We start from the raw sequence: 24,331 nt of genomic DNA, 5'->3' as shown, positions 1-24,331 counted from the left end.
AAATGTTCTTAATTATGACCTGAGAAAAGTCAGTATTTACATTTTATTATTAAAAATAGTCTGATAAAATTCCTTTATCAAGGGAGAAGAGGAAGACTAGCATTCATTTTTTTCATGACAAATTTTATCCAAAAATATCAATAAGGCATCAAAGCCTACATCATAATATCTTGCTCCTCCTCCTTACAAAATTAGCCTTTCTTCCCAAAATTAAAATTGAATTCTGCCAACAAATGTCATTTTAAGAAAACAAGGAGAATAAATTGAATAATAAATTATCTGAGGAAATTAATACTTTGTTATTTAATATTTATCAATGCTTTAATGTTTAAATGTATCTTCAGTAATATGACGCCAAAATTTTAAAACACACCTAAGTATATCACAATTAGGGATGATATGTAATTTTTAGCCATCTGAGAATACAACCGCCCTAATGTTCTTAATAGTCTCTTGCTACCCTTTGGTACATTTGACTTCAGTACACTTAACCATGGTTTTTCGAAGATGGGGAAGCACTTGTACCCTTATAATACATGTTACAATGTTTAGCTATGTAAATTTATGAAGTTAACAGCTATACTGAGGTTGAAATGAAGGAAGTCCTTACCAGTCTGTTTCCACCAGCTGACTGAAAGTTGCCTGAGGGCAAGACACTGTCTTAGTCCTCATCTTCCTCCACACCTCCCCCAAAATACTAGTACAATGCTTGGTATAAAGCACCGTAAAGCAACTATCCACTGCTTGAAACAGATGCCTATTAAGATTAAAGTCAAAGAAACCATCAAGTCACAAGGACCTAATTCAATCCCTTTCTTCTTACAGAGAAAGGAAATTTATTTCTAGAGAGATAAAGTGGTTGTCAGTGGTACAGCTGAGACTAGAACTCACATCACCAGAGTGTTATTACACCACAATGGGTCTCCTTTGCATGACTTCTGTAGCATACATATATTGGGCGTATCCAAAGAGTTTTCTATTCATTAGTGAGCTGCTAGGACACTTAATTAAAAAAAAAAAAAAAAAGACTGAGTAAAAGAAGCATGAGTAACAGTTTTCTCAGAGAAAAGACTTCAATGACTATTTTCTAAAGAGAAATGCTCAACCACTGCTTTTACTTCCTTCTTCAACCATCCCTACTTAGGCTTCAAAGGCACTGCCCTCGGGGCGCCTGGGTGGCTCAGTCGTTAGCGTCTGCCTTCGGCTCAGGTCATGATCCCAGGGTCCTGGGATTGAGCCCCGCATCGGACTCCCTGCTCAGCGGGAAACCTGCTTTTCCCTCTCCCACTCCCCCTGCTTGTGTTCCTGCTGTTGATATCTCTCTGTCAAATAAATAAATAAAATCTTAAAAAAAAAAAACAAAGGCACTGCCCTCTTCCCTTACTTAATTCTAAACTATCAGGCCACAATCAGTACAGGGCAACATCCTTAGGTTTAGTAAAAATCAATCCAAGGAACTGCTGACTCCGGAGTGCTCCAATCTACTAGGGGATTGCTAACAGTAAGTTCTGGGAGGCAATGTTGGGTAGTCCCACTTTCTCGTGGGACTTCACCAGTTCACCAGCTGTTATAAACCATTGCTCACATCACTGTTTATCTGTGGTCTTCACCCACACTATATCATTACCATGTTGCTGCTCTGGGATTCTCAGAGTCTTCTTTCTACCATTGACTCCCAAGCCATTTTATTGTGCTGTTTAAAAAAACCCATTCCAGGGGCGCCTAGGTAGTTCAGGGGGTTGAGCATCTGACTCTTGGTTTCAGCTCAGGTTGTGATCTCAGGGTCGTGAGATGGAGCCCCACATCCGGCTCCAACTCAGGGCAGAGTCTGCTTGAGATTCTCTCCCTCTCCCTCTGCCCCTCCCCATGTTCTTGGTCTCTCCAAAATAAATAACTCTTTTAAAAAAAAATCCATTCCCCTGTGAACTGTCTCCCCTAATCTTCAGCTTCTTTGCTGAATATTCCTGCCACTATATCCTTTCACTAAAACCTGGCTCTTCTTGAGGATACTGCTTTCCCCATTAACTCTAAATGGGGGCTGTTTATTCTCTTATACTTGCATACTCGAGGGAGGAGGAGAGAGGTCATTACCCTTCTTAGCTCCCCAGTGCTGCTTTAAGACTATCTCGGAGGCCTTGGGCAAAAAGTCCTAGTTATTCAGCCCCAACATTCTCTATCTGCTTACTGCCTCCACCTACCATCCTGCCAGCTGACCCACTTGCCCTTTAACCAAAGTCTTGTGTCCCTAACTTCTAATCTTTTCTACCCCAAGTCTTGCCATCATCCTGGGTGACTTGATGAGAGCAATCCAACTTCTCAGCTTCATGGTTCATTTGACCTTAGCTCTAGCAACCTTCACCCCACTCAACTTCAGCCCTTGCCTCATGGCCAAACTTTGGCCATTATGATCCATCCGGAATTCTCAGTTCAACATCCGACAAACAAATACACATGCACAATCCTACTTTGACCACAACCTTCAACCATACTGGTGTTCATATTTTTATTCTTTTTACCCTTAGTTCTTAGATCTAATTTGGACCACAAGTTCTACTATTTGCCTATCAACTCCCCCTGCTCTCTTCTTTACATTCTTCAACTTAGATGCCACAGTCCATCACGTCAAACTACTATTATCTTTAATTCCTTTGATTCACTGTCCTTTCACTGGGCCAGACCCCTCTAGCAAAACACAAGCGTGAATCAATATAAGCATTTGCCTTCCCTGAACCTATACCCAAGATGTTAGGCACAATTAAAGAAAAATCATCCTGTCATACAGACTACCCTTCAACCTTGACGGGACTCTTAATACAATGCCTTTGTTTCCCTAGTCAGACCTCTTCCACCCAAGCATGTTCCAGTTCATTCTCAGCAAATGACCTAACATACCGCTTTAAAGAATACACATAAACCATCATACTCTTCCCTCAACTTCTGGCCACGAAGCTAGCAGGAAAAACACCCATACTTTCCCTTCCATTCACTACAATCAGTGTCTTCCAAAATTGTTCCTTTTTTAAATGCCAATTCTTCCACCTGAATTCTAGATCTCATCTCATCCCAACCCCTCCTGACTTTCTACTAGCACCTTTATTTAGACTTTCACTCCCATCTTTAAGAAAACAAAAGGCCCTTCTTCAACTCTATCCTCTACCTTATTCTTGCTACATTCTTTCTCCAAGATCTTAGACTTTTTTTTTTTTTTTTTAGAAAGAGAGCACAAGAGCAAATGAGGGGGAGGGGCAGAGGGAAAGAGAGAATCTCAAGCAGGCGCTGAGCAAGGCTCCATCTCACAACCCTGAGATCATGACCCAAGCTGAAATCAAGAGTTGGATGCCTAACCAACTAAGTCACCCAGGCACCCCAAGATCTCAAACTTCTTAAAAACTGTCAACATTTAGTATCCATTTACTCAAGGCTCCTTCACTCCTCACCCCTAGCCCTGCCCACCCACACCACCCTGCCATTGTTATGCCAACACCTTCCCTACTTTTTGACAAATTCTCAATCCTTATCTTAACCAAGCTCTCTTGCATTTGATAATGCTGACCAATTTTTCCACCTTTAAAGCTTCCCCTTTTCTTGGCTCTCCCTAGTTGATATCCATGGTTTTAATTATGGTCTCTGAGCCCATGATAAATATACACATACAGCCAAGGTCTCTCTCAAAAGCTTCATATGTATAACATCCATCACTTCTTGAAAGTCTCATAGGTACTTTAATACCAAAATATTCAAAACTGAATTTATCTTCTCTCTTTAAACCCACTTTATTCTCTCATGTTCCCTAACTCAGTTTCTCATACTGCCATACATGTATTTGAAAACATAAGGAACTCAGGGTTCCTGGAGTCATCTTTAACTTCTTCCCTTATCCTTCATGTCCATATCCAATCAAACATCAAGTCCTATGTCTCCATGCTCATCCCACTGCCTTAACAGTCATAATCTCCTCTTTCTTAGATTATAACAACAATCTCTAACCTGGTTTCTCTGCCACCAGTACTACCCGTCTCCAAAACCTAAGTAAACTCAATAAATAGTAATCACTACACATTTTTATAGAAAACATGGCTAAATTAGAATGCTAAATAAAAAACACATGTGCAAATCACTCTACACAAATCAAGTGTGTGGGAAACGTAGCGTCTAAAGACAAAATGACAATCCCTACTTTTCAGAAGAATTCATAACAGCATACCTCAACTTATACTTTTCAACAAAATGTCTGCTACTCAATATGCTTAACTCTATACCTATTACTGGAAAATACAGCAGTATATTGAAATACTGGAGACATATTACAGAAATGTGCTTTCATAAAAATTTAAAATGAAGTAATTTCTGGGAAAAAATAGTAAATACATCTGAAAATATTTTGTTTTAATACCTCTCACTCTTCGTGCTATGAGGAAATACTGAAGGAAAAGAAAGAAAGAAAAGACATGAAGCCAATTCTTATATAATCTTCTAGTTACATAGTGTAACATAAAAAGGAGCGATGAATAATTGTGTGGAAAAAAGTAACAAACTACAGAAATGATCCCTGAAAGTATAGTCTTTGTGTGGAAAAATACAAGCAAGGGCGAGTAATGAGGAGTTAAAAAAAAAAAAAAAAAGCACTAAAACTTCTGGAGACAGTAGAAAAGAATTCTTATCAATGTGATATATTAGAGACTCTAAATGTAATATACTACAGAAAATGTAGTGGAATGTTCCATGATCAGTAAAAAGGTGGCAAGAAAGTACAAAACAATGTATGGACTGATTACCTGAAGTTTTACTCAGCTCTGCTGAAAATATAGCAGATGGTGATCTGTTCTCTCGCTCTGTATCAGAAGGGGTTTTTTTCTCAGCTTCTTTCACAAGAACTGTGGGTTTGACTATACTGCCTATTTCTGTTTGAATGGCCAGAGCAGAAACATCTGGAGGCAGTAAGGGCACCTTCGAGATATCAGACCTATCTTTGGAGAGTTCATCTGGGACATGGACTTTATCTTCATCTTTAGGTTGTACATTCTTGAAAGAAAGGTCGTGAGGTAACTCTGAGCAAGGTAATGACCCAGCTTCATCCTGGACATTAGCAATCTCACTTTTGTGGGATACTTCTAGATCAGTGTATTCCCCGGTTAATTTGGGAGAAGAATCGGTTTTAGAACTGACAAATGTAGGGAACTCATCTATAATCTCAATTGGAGATGAATCTGAGAATGTTTCACTCTCCCTTACTTTTGCTTCCTTAGCAATAAATAAGCCATCATCTGAATAAACTGCAGTATTGAGCTCCTTCATCTGCCAAGGAATTTTCTCCTTTTGGGTCAATGTTGAAACTTCATCAGGTGATAAGGTATCTCTTGTGGTATCTAAATTGGGCTGAAAAGATTCCAAATATGGCTTTCCCCCCTCAGGTGGTAGTGAAGCACTGAGTTTTTCCTTATTTTCATGTTCTATTATCCACTGAGAAGAAGTTTCCGTGAGATTTTCGTTCACAAGTATCACAGCTTCATCTTGTTTTTGTGGAACTTCAGGTATTGAATCATCACTAAATAAGTCCACTGGTTCAGAATCAGGTGAGGAATCCTCAACTAACTCAGAATGATCAGCCACTGACTGTGCAACTTTTGCTATTTCTGAGTAATCAGAGAAATCTGAAGATGGTTCAGTAGAGAGTTTCGTTTCCTGAATTAAATCACATGCAATAGATATATAAGGAGCTTCTGTTTCTTGAACAGCTACATTAATACTTTCAGGCTCTTTCACTTCTTCCTTTATTCCTGATACATTTTTTAGGGATACATTCATGGCCTCTTCATATGGTGGGGGATTTTCAGGCTCAAGTTTTATGCTTTCATAATTAACTGAAGGAGGAGCTTCTAATTGTGGTGAGCTGGGCTGCACCGCAGAAGCACCAGCTCCAGGAACTACAGCATTTAATGGTGCTTCCATAACAATGTCAGGCAACACTGGTGAAGGAGTAGCTTCAGATTCTTCAAAAGATGGGCAAAGCTGTGCCGCCACAGGGTACAGCGACTCCTGCATAGCTTCTGATGTCTGAACCAAGTCCATTTTTGTTTCAAAAGCAATCTTTGTACCTGTAGCCTCATTCAATTCACTCTCACACGCTTCCTGTACTAAATCTGGGGTTAGACCCTCAGCCATGGTTGCCACTCCTTCCTCAGTCACCTTTGACAAATTGTCTGTTGTGACATAATCAGCCTCAGAATCCTGTGTGGCTACGAGGAAAGGGTTTGATGTTTTGGTACTAAAATTCTTCTCTGTTACAATTTGGGCCTTTTTTTCTTCTATCTTTTTCTCATCTGTCTTATTTTCTGAAGTATGATCTTCCAACAAAGGAAAAATGTTTGTCGAAAGGTTTTCGGCTGCTGTCGGGTTAAAGGGGGCACACGTGATATATGCTCCTGAACGGTCTCTTACAGCTTCCGGTGTACTGGGGAAAGAAGTATCATCATTACTGCTTGCACTGTCTTTTTCATCATTTGTTTGCTCAGGGCTATCCGCAAAACATTTCTTATCCATTTTACTCTCTAACTTGCTCTCTATATTACCTCCAGCAGCCAATACATCACTATCTTGCTTATGAGTATCTTTCACATCCCAGACTTGCTCAAATGGTTTGAAGTCTGCATATTCTTCCCTCATAGGAGCTTCTGCTGCAATTCCCTTTTCACTGAAACTGTCCTTTGTTTGTTCTGGAGACATAACTTTGTCCTCTTCTTTAACTGATTTATTAGTAAGGGCTATGGGTAACTCTTGTGGATTACGAAGGATGTCATTACTAACTAAATCCTCTTGTTCATCTTTATTCTCTTCCCTAGGACTTGCTACTGTTATGGCAGATTCTGCTTTTGGAGAGCCACTGAATGATAATCTCATTTCTGAGTACTCCAAGTGTGAAAACTCTGTTAAATCTCTGTCTACAAATGGATTTTTTGCCTTCTCTGTGAACTCTTTAGAAGCTTCAGTTGAGGTTTCTTGAAGTGTTCCTTCAGTGGCTAATACTGGTAAATTACCAAGATATTCATGTTCTTTAAAAGAAGCAGCTGAGAGGGGAGACAGAGAAGGAAGAGAAGCAGCAGTTTCAAGCAGGACAGATGGAAAATCCTCTTGACCAGTGGAAACAGTGTTACCTGGCTGCTCCTTCAAGTCCATTATTTTTTCTGTGACCATGGACAGAAAGGAAAGTTAGAGAATGCCAGCGTTCTCAGAGTTAATGCAAGTTTTATGACAGATTCAAAATACTGTTAGTAAAGAGTTAATGTTAACTAAAATTAAATGTTAATAACAATAAATAATCAAGCAGTCTTGAATCATTACTGAAAAAATTAAAGCTATTGTCAATAAAACGTGCATGGCTACAAAGGCAAATACATGCTATGAAAAGGCATAAATCGAGTCTCTGAGAAAAAAACCTCAAGTATAATCAACTGAGAAAAGCTACTTCTAACTAGTTTTAGAGGAAGACAAAAGAATTTGAGAGGAGAGTTTGACAGTGCAGAAAAGACACTGAATAATTAAATGCCAAAGAGTGGCATTCATTTCTATGAAAGCTTTTCAGCTATAAGTAAACTGCATTTGGAAAAAAGGACTAGTCAATATATAAATGTAAATCAAGGGTCCAAGAATTCCTTGCATATATCCAATTTATTAATCAGGCTCTGCCCATTTCTCTCTCGGATACAGCATATAAAATATAAATTTCAACTTTTTCAATAGACAAACATTCTTGGAACCATGCTACTTTTTAGTAAACTCAAACCACTCTGTACAGAGTTAATAAAACTAAAGAGTTAAAGTTAGAATACACAGAGGATAAAAGGCTAGCAGAAAGAACTTGCCTGCAGAGGAGTGTATCACAGGCTCAGATGCAGCAGGAAGAGCAAAAAGTGTCTCATCTGAAAAACAAATAGAATATAACCTCAGCAGAAATAAAGACAGAGTTTAAAGGAGACTAAAGGTAAGAGGAGCAAGCAAGGGTTCAGTTTGTAATGAGTTAACACAAAACTTTTACAAAGAAAAAGCCAAGATGGAAAAGAAAAAGTAGTACTATGAGTAGTACCATTAATTCAGATTAAGTGATCATATATATTATAAAGATGATTAAATGATATCCATAGAACCTATCATTTCTCAAGAGGCAATAACATGTTTATGTTAAAGAAATTTCATAAACCAAATTGGCTTTAAGATATTATTCTTCTCAGTTAACACATGGCATCCAAACTTTTATTCACATTTTTCAGACAGGTAAATTTTTTGCCCTAATCAAAGCCAAAAATTAAAAAAAAAAATGTATTTGAATAAAATTAATAATTACTTTTGCTTAATCCTTTTTTATTAGCATATGTTCAGTTCAGAAGAACACTTTCAGAGAATCATGCATATTTTCTTATATTCCAGGTTGTCTATCACTAAAGAAAAACATTCTAATAGTCACCGTACACTAGTATGTGAGGACATTAGTGCTATGTATTACTGTCCAAATTGCAAAGAAAACACTGATTGTCATTAGGAAGATAATTATTATCATCAGCCTTGTTTTGTTTAAAATTAACATTGAGGGATACTTGTTATTCTTTTTTTTTTTTTTTTTTTGAGAGAGAGCGCGCACACATGGTTGAGGAGAGGGGCTGAGGGAGAGGAAGAATCTTAAGCAGGCTCCTCACTCAGCACAGAGCCCAAAGCAGATCTCACGACCCTAAGATCATGACCTGAGCCAAAATCAAGAGTCCAATGCTGAATCCACTGAGCCACTCAGGCATCCCAAGGGATACTTGTTATTCTAATGCTTTACATGCAGGAACTCATTTTATTCCCTACAACTCTATTGTTATAAGTGGAGTTAATATCCCCGATTTTACAGGTTAAAAAAAAAACAAAAAACAAAAAACAACCGAGTCACAGAGGAATAACTCACTCAATACGTAACTAGTAAGACTCCAGGCTATTCAACTCCAGAGCTCATTTTCTTTTTTTTTTTTTTAAAGATTTTATTTATTTATTTGAGAGAGAGAGAATGAGAGAGAACACATGAGAGGGGATAGGGTCAGAGGGCAAAGCAGACTCCCCGCTGAGCAGGGAGCCCGATGCGGGACTCGATCCAGGGACTCCAGGATCATGACCTGAGCCGAAGGCAGTCGCTTAACCAACTGAGCCACCCAGGCGCCCCAGAGCTCATTTTCTTAAGCACTACATCCTGTATGTTATGAACTGAATGTCTGTGTCCCCATCCCCCCAAATTCGTATGCTGAAGCCTTAATCTCCAATGGGATAGTATTTGGAGGTCATTAGGATTACAGGAGGTCATGACGGTGGGACCATGGTCTGACAGGGTTAGTGCCCTTATAAGAAAAGACACCAGAGAGCTTGCTTATGCCTCTGTGATGACATGTCCTCTACTTCCCCGCTCCTCCTCTCCCTCTCTCTGAGCAACATTCGGAAGCTATGTGAGCACAGAGTGACATGGCAGCCACCTACAAGCCAAGAAAAGAGACCTCAGAATGAAACCCACCCTGCCCAAATCTTGATCTTAGACTTTCGAGCCCCCAGAATTGGGAGAAATAAATTTCTGTTGTTGAAGCCACTGAGTCTATGGTACTTTGGTGCGGCAGCCTGAGCCAACGAATACACTACATACTGGCATATTAAGCTTGCACAAGGTCACTTTATATCTGCAATTGGAAGATCTGGAGCTAAAGATCTTCTGTGGTTTACACCAGAGAAAGCCCTCTAGAAAAAGACAATTTGAAATAGACCGAGGAATGACAGGAAGGTATTCCTTTGGTGCACAGGACCTAATAAATCTGGACATTTCTACCTGGAATGACAAGCTAGGCAAGGTTAATCAACAGAAAAAAACAAAGAGATGTGGCTATCATGAACATGGACATGTCTTCCAAAGATACTCCCCTTGATGAATAAGAGAGTTAAATTCACAATGTCATATAAATTTTAGATAAATCCATATTGGGTATGATACCATATCTAAAAGATTCTTAGATGGGGTAATGAGGGGGAAATCCATGGTATGCATTTAAAAAGGTCTTCTATAACCTAGAACACTAGGTTGGATGGGCAACTCATCCAAACCAATAAGCCAAACCACCTTATGGGATTTTATAAAACATACACGTGTATACTTTTTTTTTTAAAGATTTTTTTTTTATTTGAGAGAGAGAGCGTGTGTGAGTGGGGGGAGGAGCAGAAGGGGAGGGTCAAGCAGACTCTGCACTGAACTCAGAGCCTGATATGGGGCTTGATCTCGGGACCCTGAGATCATGACCTGAGCCAAAATCAAGAGTCAGAGGCTCAACGGACTAAGCCACCCAGGCGCCCCAGGGTGTACACACTTCCGAAAGACAACCTACTATGTTATCTTCTTTGATACACAGTTTCTCTTTTGTAAAATGAGGGAATTTGAGAATTCCTTTTAGTTAAAATAATGTATAATCTTGTATAAAACTGAGATTTGGGGATCAAAGAGCAGAACCAAATAATTACACAGCTGCTCCATCTAAATAAAAGGTAGCAACTCCTTAACAAAAAGGCTGTCTTTTTCATCTAGTTAATATAATTAAAAGCCACTAATGCAGAGGCCAGTCTTCTTGAAAAGTGAACTCGAAACATGTTACTGTTAAAATTATGAGGGAAAATAAATTACAACTAGAATCGTGCCAAAAATTTTAAGTATTTTTAAAAATGTATCCTTATTCCTATCTAATACCAGACTCCCTTTCACAGTGAAAACTATATTCCTGGCACTTGGTCAAATGACAAAGTTTACAAATTGGTATTTCAAATATTCATTAATTTTGAAAAAAGAAAAATCATAAATTGAGATTCAGTCCAAAATTAACCATGAAACAAGTATTGCATTTCTAAAAGCACTTAGAAAAAAATATCCAGAAGAGGTTGCTACCATTTGGCCCTCAAGAACAGAGTTGCTCTCACTCCTCCTAAAGTTATCATGGGATCAAACTGCCTGGGTTCAAATCCCATATTCATCACTTAAAAATGTGTGACCCTGAGAAAAATATTACTTATCCCTTCTGTGCCTCATTTCCTCATTTTTTAAAATATATTATTTATTGTGTGACCCTGAGAAAAATATTACTTATCCCTTCTGTGCCTCATTTCCTCATTTTTTTTTAATATATTATTTATTTATTTGACAGAGAGAGACATAGCGAGAGGAGGAACACAGGCAGGGGGCATGGGAGAGGCAGAAGCAGGCTTCCCGCGGAGCAGGGAGCCAGATGTGGGGCTCGATCCCAGGACCCTGGGATCATGACCTGAGCCGAAGGCAGATGCTTAACGACTGAGCCACCCAGGCGCCCCGTCATTTCCTCGTTTGTAAAATAAAGATAGTAACAGTACCTACCTCAAAATGGGGGGGGGGGGGGGGGGAGAGGAATTAAAAAAAACTTGCCCTAAGTCACAGAGCTAGAAGGCCAGAAAGCAAGGATGTAAACATGTCTAACTCTCAAGTTCATGTGCTTTATCTTTTGGAGGGATGAGTTTATGCATAAGTGCAACCGGTGTAAATTCTTCTTTCTTTATCAGCCCTTCAAGTTTGATCTCCTGAAATAAGGTAAGTTGTCATCCAGCAAATACCCTGTAATTATCGGAAATATTTGGTTATTTGCTTCTACTTCACAATATAATAACATTTATAGAGATGGTAATGCTGGCCAGGCACATTTATTTCAGATGCTCCTTCAATGCTCAAACCACCCTATAAAGTTACATACTCCTGTTATCCTCATTTCAGAAATGAAGAAACAGGCATAAAAACTAGGTAACTACCCCAGAGTCACAAAACTGAAAAATGATGGATCTGAGATTTGAATTCAGAGAGTATAAAGATCTAGGCTCTTTTCCTTAACCACTCTGCAGTACTTCCTTTCCTGGACTTTATAAATTTAGAATTTTAAAATTGTAATAAATAAAGGATGTTAAAGAAAAATTTTGATTGACAACACTTACATATCATAAGCTACCAAATTCTAAGGCTAAACAATTACTTTGTTTTGAAAAAAATTACTGATTTTAGGTTAGTCTTCCTTTTTCTGTAAAAGATCCTAACCTTCACAAGTGAATAATAAACTATTTTATAATCAGGGACACTATATTAAAAGTGTAACATTTTGAATCACTGAGACATGTTATATATACACTTATACTACTACTAGGTTTATAGAAAAGGTAAACAACTCCCCCTTTTTCTATGATCATGTCAAATTCTAACTACTGGAAGAAATTGAAACTTCAATCAACATCATTTGTGCTATTCTGAACAAACAGAAAAAAATAATATTAAGGACTTAATTATACCCACACTAAGTAAAAACACAGTGGCATACTTAAATAAACAAGTTTTCACTAAATACGCAAAAGGGAAGCCAGAACTCTTCTATTAAGTCTCTCTACTGCCATCAAATTAATATTCCTAAAAGAACAATTCTATATATTCTCTTGCACAAAACATTTAAAAGCTCCCAGTTATCCACTGAATTAGACCTGAAACTCCTAAAGCCCTGAAATAATATATGGCCCCAAGTTAGCCATCTAAACTTATTTCAACGACTTCTCACATGACATGTTAACCAAACATAATTCTTCCTAACCAAACCCCTCCTTCTACCTCCTGCGTATCAGAATGCTCATGTCCAGTACAACAAATCGCCATATTCAGCCTTACTTTCTTTTTAAAACATACTCATCCTTATTTTTGCTAATCTACCATATTTCCAGTTACCTAAGCTCAGAGAACTAAGTAACTTATTCAAAGTCAGCAAGTTAATGACAAATCTAGAAAATTACAATTAACTATCACTATAATCAGATATTTATTTCCTTACTACCCTCAGTAAAATGAACAGAATCACTATACTTTTGACAGTATGAAAGATGAATACCCTTCATAAAACCACTTTTTCCAAATGAACTATTCCTTATTGTTGGCCCTAGTTTCATTTCCTTACTCAAGTTTAAATCTAGAGTGTAAATTTAGACTGTTTCAGGGCTACATACTTTGAATACTAATTATTTCCATCACACAAGGATCGGTTTCAAAATTAAAGCTCACTGAAGAGATTTATTTTTTTAAGTCACTTTCGTAAAAAGCAAAAGTGGCATGTCAGTTTTGAACTTATTACTGGTCAATTCAAAATATGCTTTCACAATCTCACTAATGTTCACATACTCTTACACTGAATATTTTTCTTGACATGTTCATTTCAAAGCCTGTTTATCAACCAAAAGTATAACTGGTCAATAAAAATCATAACTAATTTATAAAACACAGGAAATAAACTGCATGTTAAAATCATAGAGAATTTCTGCTATGAGAATAATTCTATCAGATTAACCTAATATAAATAACTATAAAACAGGGCAAAATAGGGGCGCCTGGGTGGCTCAGTCATTAAGCGTCTGCCTTCGGCTCAGGTCATGATCCCAGGGTCCTGGGATCGAGCCCCGCATCCGGCTCCCTGCTCCATGGGAAGCCTGCTTCTCCCTCTCCCACTCCCCCTGCTTGTGTTCCCTCTCTGGCTATCTCTCTCTCTGTCAAATAAATAAAAATCTTAAAAAAAAAAAAAAAAAACAGGGCAAAATATATGAAGCAACTATCCTGAGACACTGGACAACAGGAAGTACAGGGTGTGATTCCTGAGAAGTGGGGAGCACACCAGATGATGCCCTGGCTTTCTGCTTGAAAGACCTTTGTCTACAGCACATGGAAAAGGAGCCCAAGAATACTGCACTCTTGCTGAGTTGAGGAAGCAGCTGAGTTATCTGGAATTTGTGGAGCAAGATAACATAAAAAAGAAAACATCATAGAAAAGGAGCTCCAGAAACCTGGATAGAGGGTCCTTTTAAATCTTTGGCTCAACTATGCTGCACATATATGGCACAAGACTTATAGAGGCCAAGCAGAGAATCTATGATAAAGTTGTGAGCTGAACAGATATTTTGGAGGTCAGACTGTACTGCAAGACCTGACCAGAAGTTTTTGATAAACCAGAGTGGAGAGGTCTTGCTGAACACCCCAAGTATAAAAATGAGACCCCAGAAAAGGCACACCTTAAGAGGAAGACTACTTTAACCCTAAACTAAAGGTTACCTAGTCTAGGTTACTTGGTCTAGACTTGGACCAAAAGTCAGCAAAATATGGTTCATGGGCCAAAGTTATATTGGAAGACAGCCAAGTCCATTTGCGTGATGTATTGTCTATGGCTACTTTGGCATTATTAAGGGTAAATTTGAGTAGTTACAAAAGAACCTGTACAACCCACAAGCCTAAATAAAATATTTACTGTTTTACTCTTAAAAAAAAAAAAAGAAAAGAAAAAGAAAAGCCAACACCTGCCCTAGACCCTACCTTTAAAATCAAGACTTGAAAAGATCAAGATGATTTGCCAGCAAATTAAGTGACTTCCAGAACAATACTAACAACACGTCCATGACAACCAGTATAGAATAAAATATTACTGGACATGAAAAGACAAGAAAATATGAGCATATATAAGAAAAAACAGCTAATATAAACAAAGAAATAATGTAAACATTGTATTAGTAAACATTAAAATGAAAATTAAAATAGCTATTAAGTATGTACAGCAAAAGATAGGCATAATGAGTGAACGGACAGAGACTCTTGGTAGAGAAATACAAACCAGAAGAGAGAACCAAATAAAAATTCTATGACAGAAAACTATATTAAGTGAAAGAAAAATTCACTAGATGGGCTTAAAAGCAGATTGGGCAGTGGAAAAGAAAAGATCAATAAACTTAAAGGACAAGCAATTAGAAACTATCCAAACTGAAGCTCAGCATGGAGAAAAAAAGAAATGAAGAGTCTCAGCAATCTGTGAGACAATCAAGCAGTTAAAGTATATGTAATTGGAGTCGCCAAAAAAGGCAACAGTGACTGAAGCAGAAAAATAAATAAATAAATATATATATAATGGCCTAAAATTTGACAACTATGACAGAAAATACCAACTCAGAGAGCCAAGAAGCTCAATGAATAAACACTGAGTAGCATAAACACAAAAACACAAAGAAGTACACTGTCGAGATCCAATTGCTGAAAACCAAACACAGAAAATCTTAAAAACAAAGGAAACAGGCAGGGAAACAACAATAAGATGACCCGACCAGTCACTAGAAACAATGAAATGCAAAAGATAATATCTTTATATGATGAAAATCTACCAACCTATAATTATATATAGTCAATTCTTATTATTCACTGATCGCCTATTTGCCGATTGTGTACTCACTACATTGATATTCCCCAAATCGATACTTAAAGCAGTGGACGTGTGCAGAGCAGTGAACCCAACATACGTTCCCAGGTGAGGTCAAACAGGCAACCCTAGGCCTTCTTGTTTCAGCTCTCATACTGAAAACAAGTGTACTTTTTGCAGTTTATTTAGTGCCATATTTTTTTGCATTTTTTTGTTATTTTGTTGGTGACTTTGCTATTTAAAATGTCCTCTAAGAATAGTGGACTGTCTAGTGTTCTGTCTAGTGTTCTTAACCACAAGAAGGCCATGATGTGCCTTACAGAGAAAACACATGTGTTAGATAAGCTTCATTCAGGCATGAGTTACAGTTCTGTTGGCTATGAGTTCAATGTTAATAAATCAACAATGCACATTAAATAATGCATCTTTAAATAGAAACACACGTAAAACAAAGTTATATATTCACTGTTAACAAAAATGGTATGACTGGAGATTCACAGGAACCTAACCCTGTATTTCCCCTAGAGGCAATGATTCAGTATTTGCTAATACAGTGTTTTTAGTAACTTTATAGAACTTAACTACCATGAACAACAAGATTGACTGTACTCATCAAAAATATGTTTCAAAAATACAGATGATTAAAAATATTATCAGATAATAAAAGATGAAAACAAAAGCTGAAAGAAATTATCACCAAGAGACCTGTACTACAATAAATGTTCAATGAAGTTCTTCAGACTGAAGGAAAATGATACCAGGTAGTAACCTAGATCTTCAGAAGCAAAGAACAAAAATGTTAAATAGCTTAGTAAATACAAAACACTCTCATTTCATAATTCTTTAAAGAAATGGTAAATATGAGTAGATACACATTATTCTCATTTCTTAATTTCTCTGAAGAATAATTGATTTTTAAATCTTAAATAATTACTGTATGCAATATAAGTGGAATAGGCAGGCATACTTAGAATGTAGTATAGGGCACCTGGGTGGCTCAGTTGGTTAAGCGACTGCCTTCAGCTCAGGTCATGATCCCGGAGTCCCGGGATCGAGTCCCGCATCGGGCTCCCTGCTCGGCAGGGAGTCTGCTTCTCCCTCTGACCTTCCTCCCTCTCATGCTCTCTGTCTCTCATTCTCTCGCAAATAAATAAATAAAATCTTTAAAAAAAAAAAGAATGTAGTATAAATTCAGTTTCCCTAACTTGAAGTTGATTGTTCAAGTCCCTCTCCTGCAATACAGCATGGCAAGTATAATGGTCGCTTGGCCCTCTCAGTGTTACCCTATGGGAAATGGGGCTTAGCGCACCTGCACAAGAAAATGCTGATATGCCGGCTATTATCACTGCGGTAAGTAATAAAGTCCTTTGTCTCTGACCCAGGCATCTGTGTCTTCTGCCAGCATTCAAGAAACTATGGCAAGCTATCCTGTTAGCTTGTTATGGGTTAAACCCTATGTTTCAAACCCTAAAATGCCAATTCTCTGTATCCTGCTGTCTTAGACTCAATGCAATTCCAATCAAATTCCCAGCAGACATTTTCTAGACATGAACAAGCTGATTCTAAAATGTATATGTAAATACAATGCACCTAGAAAGAGCAAAACTATTTTGAAAAAAAAACAAAACAAAACAGTAAAACTTGGAGTAGGCATACTACTTGATTTTAAGACTACTGTAAAGCTATAGCAATCAGAACAGTCTGGTATTGGCATAAGGATACCAAAAAATAGATCAACAAAATAGATGTACATACAGAGACATACTTATATGGCCACTGATTTTCAACAAAGGCACCACAGTAATATAGCAAGACAAATTCTTTCCCAAAAAAACATCTCTGGGATAGCTGAGTATCTGTATGAAAAAATAAATCCTGATATATAACACTTCCACAGACAAACATTAATTCAAGATGTATCTTAGATTTAAACATAAAAGCTAAAACTATAAAGCTTCTAGAAAAAAAAATAGAATGTCTTCATAACCTTGGAATAGACAAAATGTCTTGGACAACACACAGAAAGCACTAACTATAAAAGAACAAAACTGATAAACTAAGACTTCTTCAAAATTAGAAAACCATACTCATCAAAAGAAACCATCAATAAAATTAACAGGCAAGATACAGATTAGAATATATTCACAATGTATATATCTGACAAAAGACTTTTATCCAGAATGTATAAAGAACTCCCTACAATCAGTAAGAAAAAGACAGACAAGGCAATATAACAACAGGCAAATTACCTGGACACTTCACAAAAGAAAACATACAGGTAGCCGACAGACATGTAAAAGCCCTCTAATTCAGTAATGATTAGGAAGATCTAAATTAACACCACAATGAGAAACAATTATGCATCCACTAAAATGGCTAAAATAAAAAAGACTGATATCAAATGTTGGTGAGAATGTGAAGCCACCACAACTGTCCTATACTGCTGATAGAAGTAAACCACTTTGGAGAACAGTCTGGCAATTTCTTATAAAGTTAAATATATACTTAGCCCATGACTCAGCAATTCTACTCAGTTACTCTTACTCAATTCTACTCTCTTTACCAAGAGAAATGAAAACATATATCCACAAAAGGCCTATGCAAGAATGTTCATAGCATTCTTTCGTTCATAATAGCCAGAAGCTATAAATAATCACATCCATCAACAAGTGAATGGCTAATTAAACTGTGGTATATTCTTACTGTGGAATACTAGTTAGCAGTAAAAAGGAACAAACTGCTGATACCTGCGACATCAATGATAAATCTGAATGCAAATAATCAGACATAAGAGTACATACTGTATGATTCCATTCACATGGTGCTATATAATAGGCAAAACTAATCTGTGGTGAAAGAAATCAGAACAGTGTCGCTTGGGACTGGGGGATTGGAGGAAGGACAGAACAAGAATTGAATTTAATTGACTGCTAAGGGCCCAAGGGATCTTTCTGGGATGATGTAAATGTTCTCTACCTTGACAGTGCTGTGGGTTAATAAGTGGATGCACCCGTCAACACATAAAACTGTTATAACTTAAGATCTATGCATTTTATGTATGTAAATTATATCTTAATACAAACATTAAAATGAAAAATGTGTATGAGCACTCTTCAACAAATAAATTGCAGAGAGATAATGCAAGCAAACAAGGAGTAGTCAGACTTATAAAACAAATCAATCCATTGTAATATGTAGACCTTTGAATTCTAATTTTTTAAAAAACTGAAAAAAAAAACAAAAAAAGACCATTTATGACATATATACACTAGGTGGATATTTGATGACATTAATTTTTGTTAAATATGTTGGGAAACCATTTGATTATTGATTTGATAACAGTTATGTTTGGCAAAAAAGGAGTAGTTGCAGTAGTTACAGAGGGTGTAGGATTGGCAGAATTGACCATGGGTTGATAGCTATTGAGACTCAGTGACAGCTAAGTCAAGTTTCATTCACTATTGTCTTTATGTCTCAAATTTTCCATACCAAAAAGTATAAATAATTTTTTGAATCCCTCCCAAAAAAGAGATAAGGCAATGTAAACATACTAAAATTCTATCATATAGAAGCAATTTTAACCAGTTTTACCCACAACTCTTTGCAGTCATTAAAATATGTACGTTTGATTCTATCAATGCTAAACTTAACTATAGCTCCTGATGAACATGTTCCATTAACAAAATTTTGGTAAGAAGGTCAAAAGAAAGCTTGGTGGAATAAAGGGCGCCCAGATGGCTCAGTCAGTTAAGCATTCCACCCTTGATTTCAGCTCAGGTCATGATCTCAGTGTTGTTTGATTGAGCCCTGCCTTGGGCTCTGTGCTCAGCAGGGAGTCTGCTTGAAATTCTTCTTCTCCCTCTGCCCCTCCCCGCAAACGCACGCACTCACGCATGCTCTCTCAAAAAAAAAAAAAAAAAAAAAAGAAAGCTTAGTGGAATAAGAATGGGTAAAAGAGGAAGTATGATGGTAGGTGTACGTGGTAATTTTTCAGTCCTTGTTCAAAAGCGATGTCATATAGTCCTGATCCTTATAGCAGGTCTGTGTTAGTGGTATAGACAGCTTATAACACATTATATAATCAAACACTTATTTGGTCTTCTAAGTTCTGATTTTCCTAAATTACCTTATTCAAGCAAAAGCACCTAAATTTTTATCAAGTTGTTTTGCATAAAAATTAAAATATCAGAACTTGATAGATTTAATATTAAATCTTTCTATAATTTAATAATAATGTTCATTAGTTGAGACTGAGAAGTTTTAAAGGCTATTTATGAAAGGGATTTACATGGTTTAAGCATATTTAATAATTTCCTTAAAACAAAGAAAAAAAATTTTTTTTAAGGAAATTCCCTTCTTTTTTGTGCTTGGTGGTACAGTTGGTTAAGTGACTAACCCTTGGTTTCAGCTCAGGTCATTATTTCATGGTTCCTGGGAATCAACCCCTGCACAAGGCTCTACGTTCAGTGAGGAATCTGCTTAAGTTTCTCTCTCCTTCTCTCTCTGCCACCCCCACCAACGCTCTCTAAATAAATAAATAAATCTTGAAAAAAAAAATGTCTTTCATGCTTTAGGTCAGGTTTACCTAACACTGTCAAAACGCTGAGATAAATAAATTTAATAATGGCACCTTCCAATTACTCAAGTTTACAAGTCAATCTGTAAAATTGGAGACAAAAAATGTGCAGGCTGACCTAGAACCCAATTAAGGTATTTTTCTCTTTTAACAAAAGCTGTTGACAAGTAGGTAAGTTTATGATTGCCCCTACAGTACAATCACAAGACTCCTCTGGTTTTAAGACAGCAGAAAATTCTTTACAAGGGCCTTGTGTCTTTCCCTTAATCTGCTACATGTAGTTCTCGTAAATTCTCTCTACTCATCTTTTTGTCCCCATATTTAGCCCTAAGCCTCGCTTAAGAAAAGGAGTATGCTAATTTTTTCACTAACACTGAATTTCTAAGGAACCACCAATATAAGCAGACAATTGCTAAATCTGTTTAAACAACAAAACTTTATAAGCCTTCTTCCCCTATTGTAACAATTCCATCAGTGGGAAGAACAAGCTATTAAAGAAATCATGTTTTGTTTTGTTTTGTTTCTAAAACTAGTGGGCCACTTAAGTAAAGGATTCAGAGACTGCTAAAACAATAATCCCATATTTAGTAGCTACAGCTCTAACTACAAGAGTATAGAGAATGTTTCTACCCTTCTCAAGTTTTTTTTTTTTTTTTTAGAAACGAAAAAGCAAGACAACTTCTCTTCACCAGTCTATGTACGATCAACTGAAAAGAGGTGGCCAAGTATCTATATAACCCAGCATTTCAAGTGTTTCATACTAAGTAGGCCAGAATACTTAATTGCTTTTAAAAGCCTAAATTTCACATTATTATAAACTAATTAAAAAAAAAATACATGGGGCGCCTGGGTGGCTCAGTTGGTTAAGCGACTGCCTTCGGCTCAGGTCATGATCCTGGAGTCCTGGGATCGAGTCCCGCATCGGGCTCCCTGCCCGGCAGGGAGTCTGCTTCTCCCTCTCCCGCTCCCCCCTCTTGTGCTCTTTGTCTCTCTCACTCTCTCTCAAATAAATAAATAAAATCTTAAAAAAAAATAAATTAAAAATAAATTAAAAATAAATTAAAAATATATATATGTTGGGGTGCCTGAGTGGCTCAGTCGTTAAGCGTCTGCCTTCGGCTCAGGTCATGATCCCAGGGTCCTGGGATCGAGCCCCGCGTCGGCCTCCCTGCTCCTTGAGAAGCCTGCTTCTCCATCTCCCACTCCCCCTGCTTGTGTTCCCTCTCTCGCTGTGTCTCTCTCTGTCAAATAAATAAATAAAATCTTTAAAAAAAGAAAATACATGTTAATGAAAACCATGCTTAGAGAAAAAATATGTAATATCAATCCAAAAAATACAACAATTCTCCCCTAAATTAATGCATAAATTTAATGTAACCACACTATAATTCCAACAGAGGGAGAGGGGATTAAATAAACAATTTTAAAGATCAGATAGAAAACTATACATGCATAGATGGCCAGAAAAAAAAATAATAATTCTGGAAAAGCCCTATCAGCTAGTATTTCATTTGAAAGTTATAGCAATTAAAACAGTTTGGTACCTATACATGAAAAGACAAAGACATGGAAAAGAAGAGGAAATATTTCACCCATACTACAAGCATATGACAAAAGTGGCATTTTAAAATAGTAAAGATGCAGGATTCGATACAAACAGTGTTCGGGAAAATGAGAAATCATGTTGAATAATGAAATTACATCACTACTTCACTCCCTAGAATAAAATAAAGAGAATGAAAGGATAAAATGTTAAAATGAAATCATAAAAATCATACAAGTACTAAAGGAAACATGGGAGCAATTTTTACAATCCTAGAGAAGGTCTAAGAATTACACAAAATTCAATGACTTGTATGACTCAAAGGCATAAAAGAAAATGATAAATCTGACTAAAGTTTCTGCACAAAAAAATACACCAAAGGTCAAAATACAAATAACAAATCATGAAAAAACTTTTCAGGACACAACAAAAGGTTAATTTCCTTACAATAGATCAAGTGTTCCTACATCTGTAAGAACAAAAACCCAAAGGAAGAAGAGGCAAAAGCTGTGATCAGAAAAAACTTATTGGCACCTAAGTCAAAAAAAAAAAAAAAAAAATACTCTGAGATGTAAATTTTTAAAAAAGGAAATTTCCTAAGCCATTTACTAGTCTTACCAATACATTGTATTGGTAAAGGCATAAGGAAAAAGGTACTTTAACACAGTATTGGTGGGACAGAGGCTGCAATAACTCTTTGTAATACAATTTGGCATTATCTATCAAAGTTTTAAATGCACATACCCTTTGGACCAGTAACTCTACTAGCATGAATTTATCCCACAACACATGTAACAACACGTATTCCCAAAGAAGTATATACAAGTGTTAACAGCAACATTATTTATAACAGAAGAAGTTGAGAAACAACCTAATTAACCATCCATAAGAGATTCATCAATAAAATGATACATCCATATCCTTGTACATGTAAATAAATAAATGCTTTCATTCATAAGAATTCATGAGAGAAAATATTTTAATTCTAGGACTATAGAGAATTTGAAAATCAGTTTTCATCTACAATATCATATTCATTCAACAAATCTCTGAGTGCCTACACCACACCTAAGGCACTGTGTTCAGCAATAAAGATATGTCACATTGTCCTTTTCCTCAAGAGAAAAAACGTAATATAGCCCCTTACCCCAAGGAGCATACAGTCTGACAGAGAATAGAAATGAATAAACATACCATTACCATATATGGTGTGATATATACAATGAGGTAAGAATAGAATGTTATGAGAATACATGAGCAAAGCAACTTAAAAATAATCACCATTCCAAAAACAAAACGAACAGCTTAAATGTAAAATTATTAACTCCTCCTTTAGAGTTGAAAAGAATCATTAGCCAATGGTCTGAGAAGACCTTAGCATCCATGAAGCTGGGTCCCACCATTCTGCATGTCCATGTCCTATAGGAGCCAGCCACAAAAGTTACATTCACCCTTTTAAACACTGATGAATTATGGTCTGCTCTTACAGTTTCCATTCCCGATGCTGTCACCCCCAGAGGGACCTTCTAGGGTCTATATTTAGAAAAGGAATAAAACGTCTCAAAGAATGTACAGACTAATGTATCTACGACATTACTTCTACTTAATCAAAAGTTTCAGGAAAGAAGCAAGAAATATCATCCACTGAGTAGGTACTTTTTCCTGGGCTAGCAAAATACCTTTAAAATGTGCCATTTAATTTGGGGCCTTGCATCAGTAGTGTTTCAAATAAATTGCTTTTAGGTAGATTATGAACTAACTACACATAAAACAGAGCCAATTATTAGACAATAGGTAATATGCTCCTTTTTAGAAATTTTTTTTTATAAAGATATTAAATCTTGGGACGCCTGGGTGGCTCAGTTGGTTAAGAGTCTGCCTTCGGCTCAGGTCAGAATCCCAGGGTCCTGGGATTGAGTCCCGCCTTGGGCTCCTTGCTCAGCGGAGCCACTTCCACTGCTTGTGCTCTCTCTCTGGTAAATAAATAAAATCTTAAAAAAAAAAAAAAGACAGCAAATATTCCAAGTTTACAGGGATATAGTGCTAAAATAGCATGTTTTTAAATACTATTCCTTGTAATGAGGTATTTATCAGAGGTTCAATATATACTCATCACTTCATTTTAAAAAGGTTTGAGGGGAGCTTGCTAGTTACTAAAAATTAGGACTATAAATTTGACACGGAGCATGCTAGGAACCAATCTAAAATGTAACTCAACTTATCCATAAGGAGCATACCAGTTCCCAACTTTTATTCCCAGTCATAAATTAGAAATGGCTTAACAAAAGGAATTATTCAGAATCTGTAAATTCATCAGTTCTTTTCCTTTTTACCATTTTCGAAGGAGGATAGGGAACAGGTAGGGCATGATAGCTCCTTCTGTAGAAGCAACTGCTTCCTGGTAGTGTCACATCACTGTTTACTTGAATTTTATATTAAGAATTGGAACTTAAGATTTTAAACTATACGTCACTCAAAATCTTTTAACATTTCTATTTGCTCTTATGCCACTGTATCTAATCATATAATTAATGACTTTATAAAAAGACTAATAATTTTTAATCCCAAGCCATAAACTATATTTATGAGCAGTATTCAATTCTATGCAAATTTCCACTGCAATTAACAAATTTGGACAGTCTCTGAGATTGATTTAGTAAGCACCAACATTCTTTGTATTTACATCCTTTGCCTCCAAGTCCTATCAATTCTTCTTTCATAAAAACTTTTTTTTTAAGATTTTATTTATTTATTTGAGAGAGAGAGAATGAGAGATAGAGAGCACGAGAGGGAAGAGGGTCAGAGGGAGAAGCAGACTCCCTGCTGAGCAGGGAGCCCGACAGGGGACTCGATCCTGGGACTCCAGGATCATGACCTGAGCCGAAGGCAGTTGCTTAACCAACTGAGCCACCCAGGCGCCCTTTAAAACTTTTTTTA

The 24,331-nt window shown here is 36.8% G+C and overlaps 1 protein-coding gene and 1 pseudogene across 3 annotated transcripts in view; both read right to left on the bottom strand.

Moving 5' to 3' along the window:
• RTN4 (reticulon 4) overlaps window positions 1–24,331 on the bottom strand; it is a 69,143-nt gene that overhangs the window by 40,322 nt on the left and 4,490 nt on the right. Inside the window, exons 2-3 of one of the 3 annotated variants that reach the window (XM_035001547.1) lie at window positions 7,860–7,916; window positions 4,776–7,181 (exon numbers count right to left, since the gene is read on the bottom strand). The exons of 1 other annotated variant lie outside the window; for it this stretch is intronic. In XM_035001547.1, coding sequence (XP_034857438.1) covers window positions 4,776–7,181; window positions 7,860–7,916 — 2,463 coding nt within the window. The remainder of the gene's footprint in view (window positions 1–4,775; window positions 7,182–7,859; window positions 7,917–24,331) is intronic. One more of the 3 variants, XM_035001544.1, reaches the window with a different exon arrangement.
• Window positions 4,525–4,565, bottom strand: LOC118008362 (annotated as a pseudogene).

This window comes from Mirounga leonina, unplaced genomic scaffold (genome assembly GCF_011800145.1).
Source record: "Mirounga leonina isolate KUSES-001 unplaced genomic scaffold, KU_Mleo_1.0 Mir_125, whole genome shotgun sequence".
Lineage (NCBI taxonomy): Eukaryota > Metazoa > Chordata > Mammalia > Carnivora > Phocidae > Mirounga > Mirounga leonina.
This window is presented reverse-complemented; position numbering and strand designations above follow the sequence as displayed.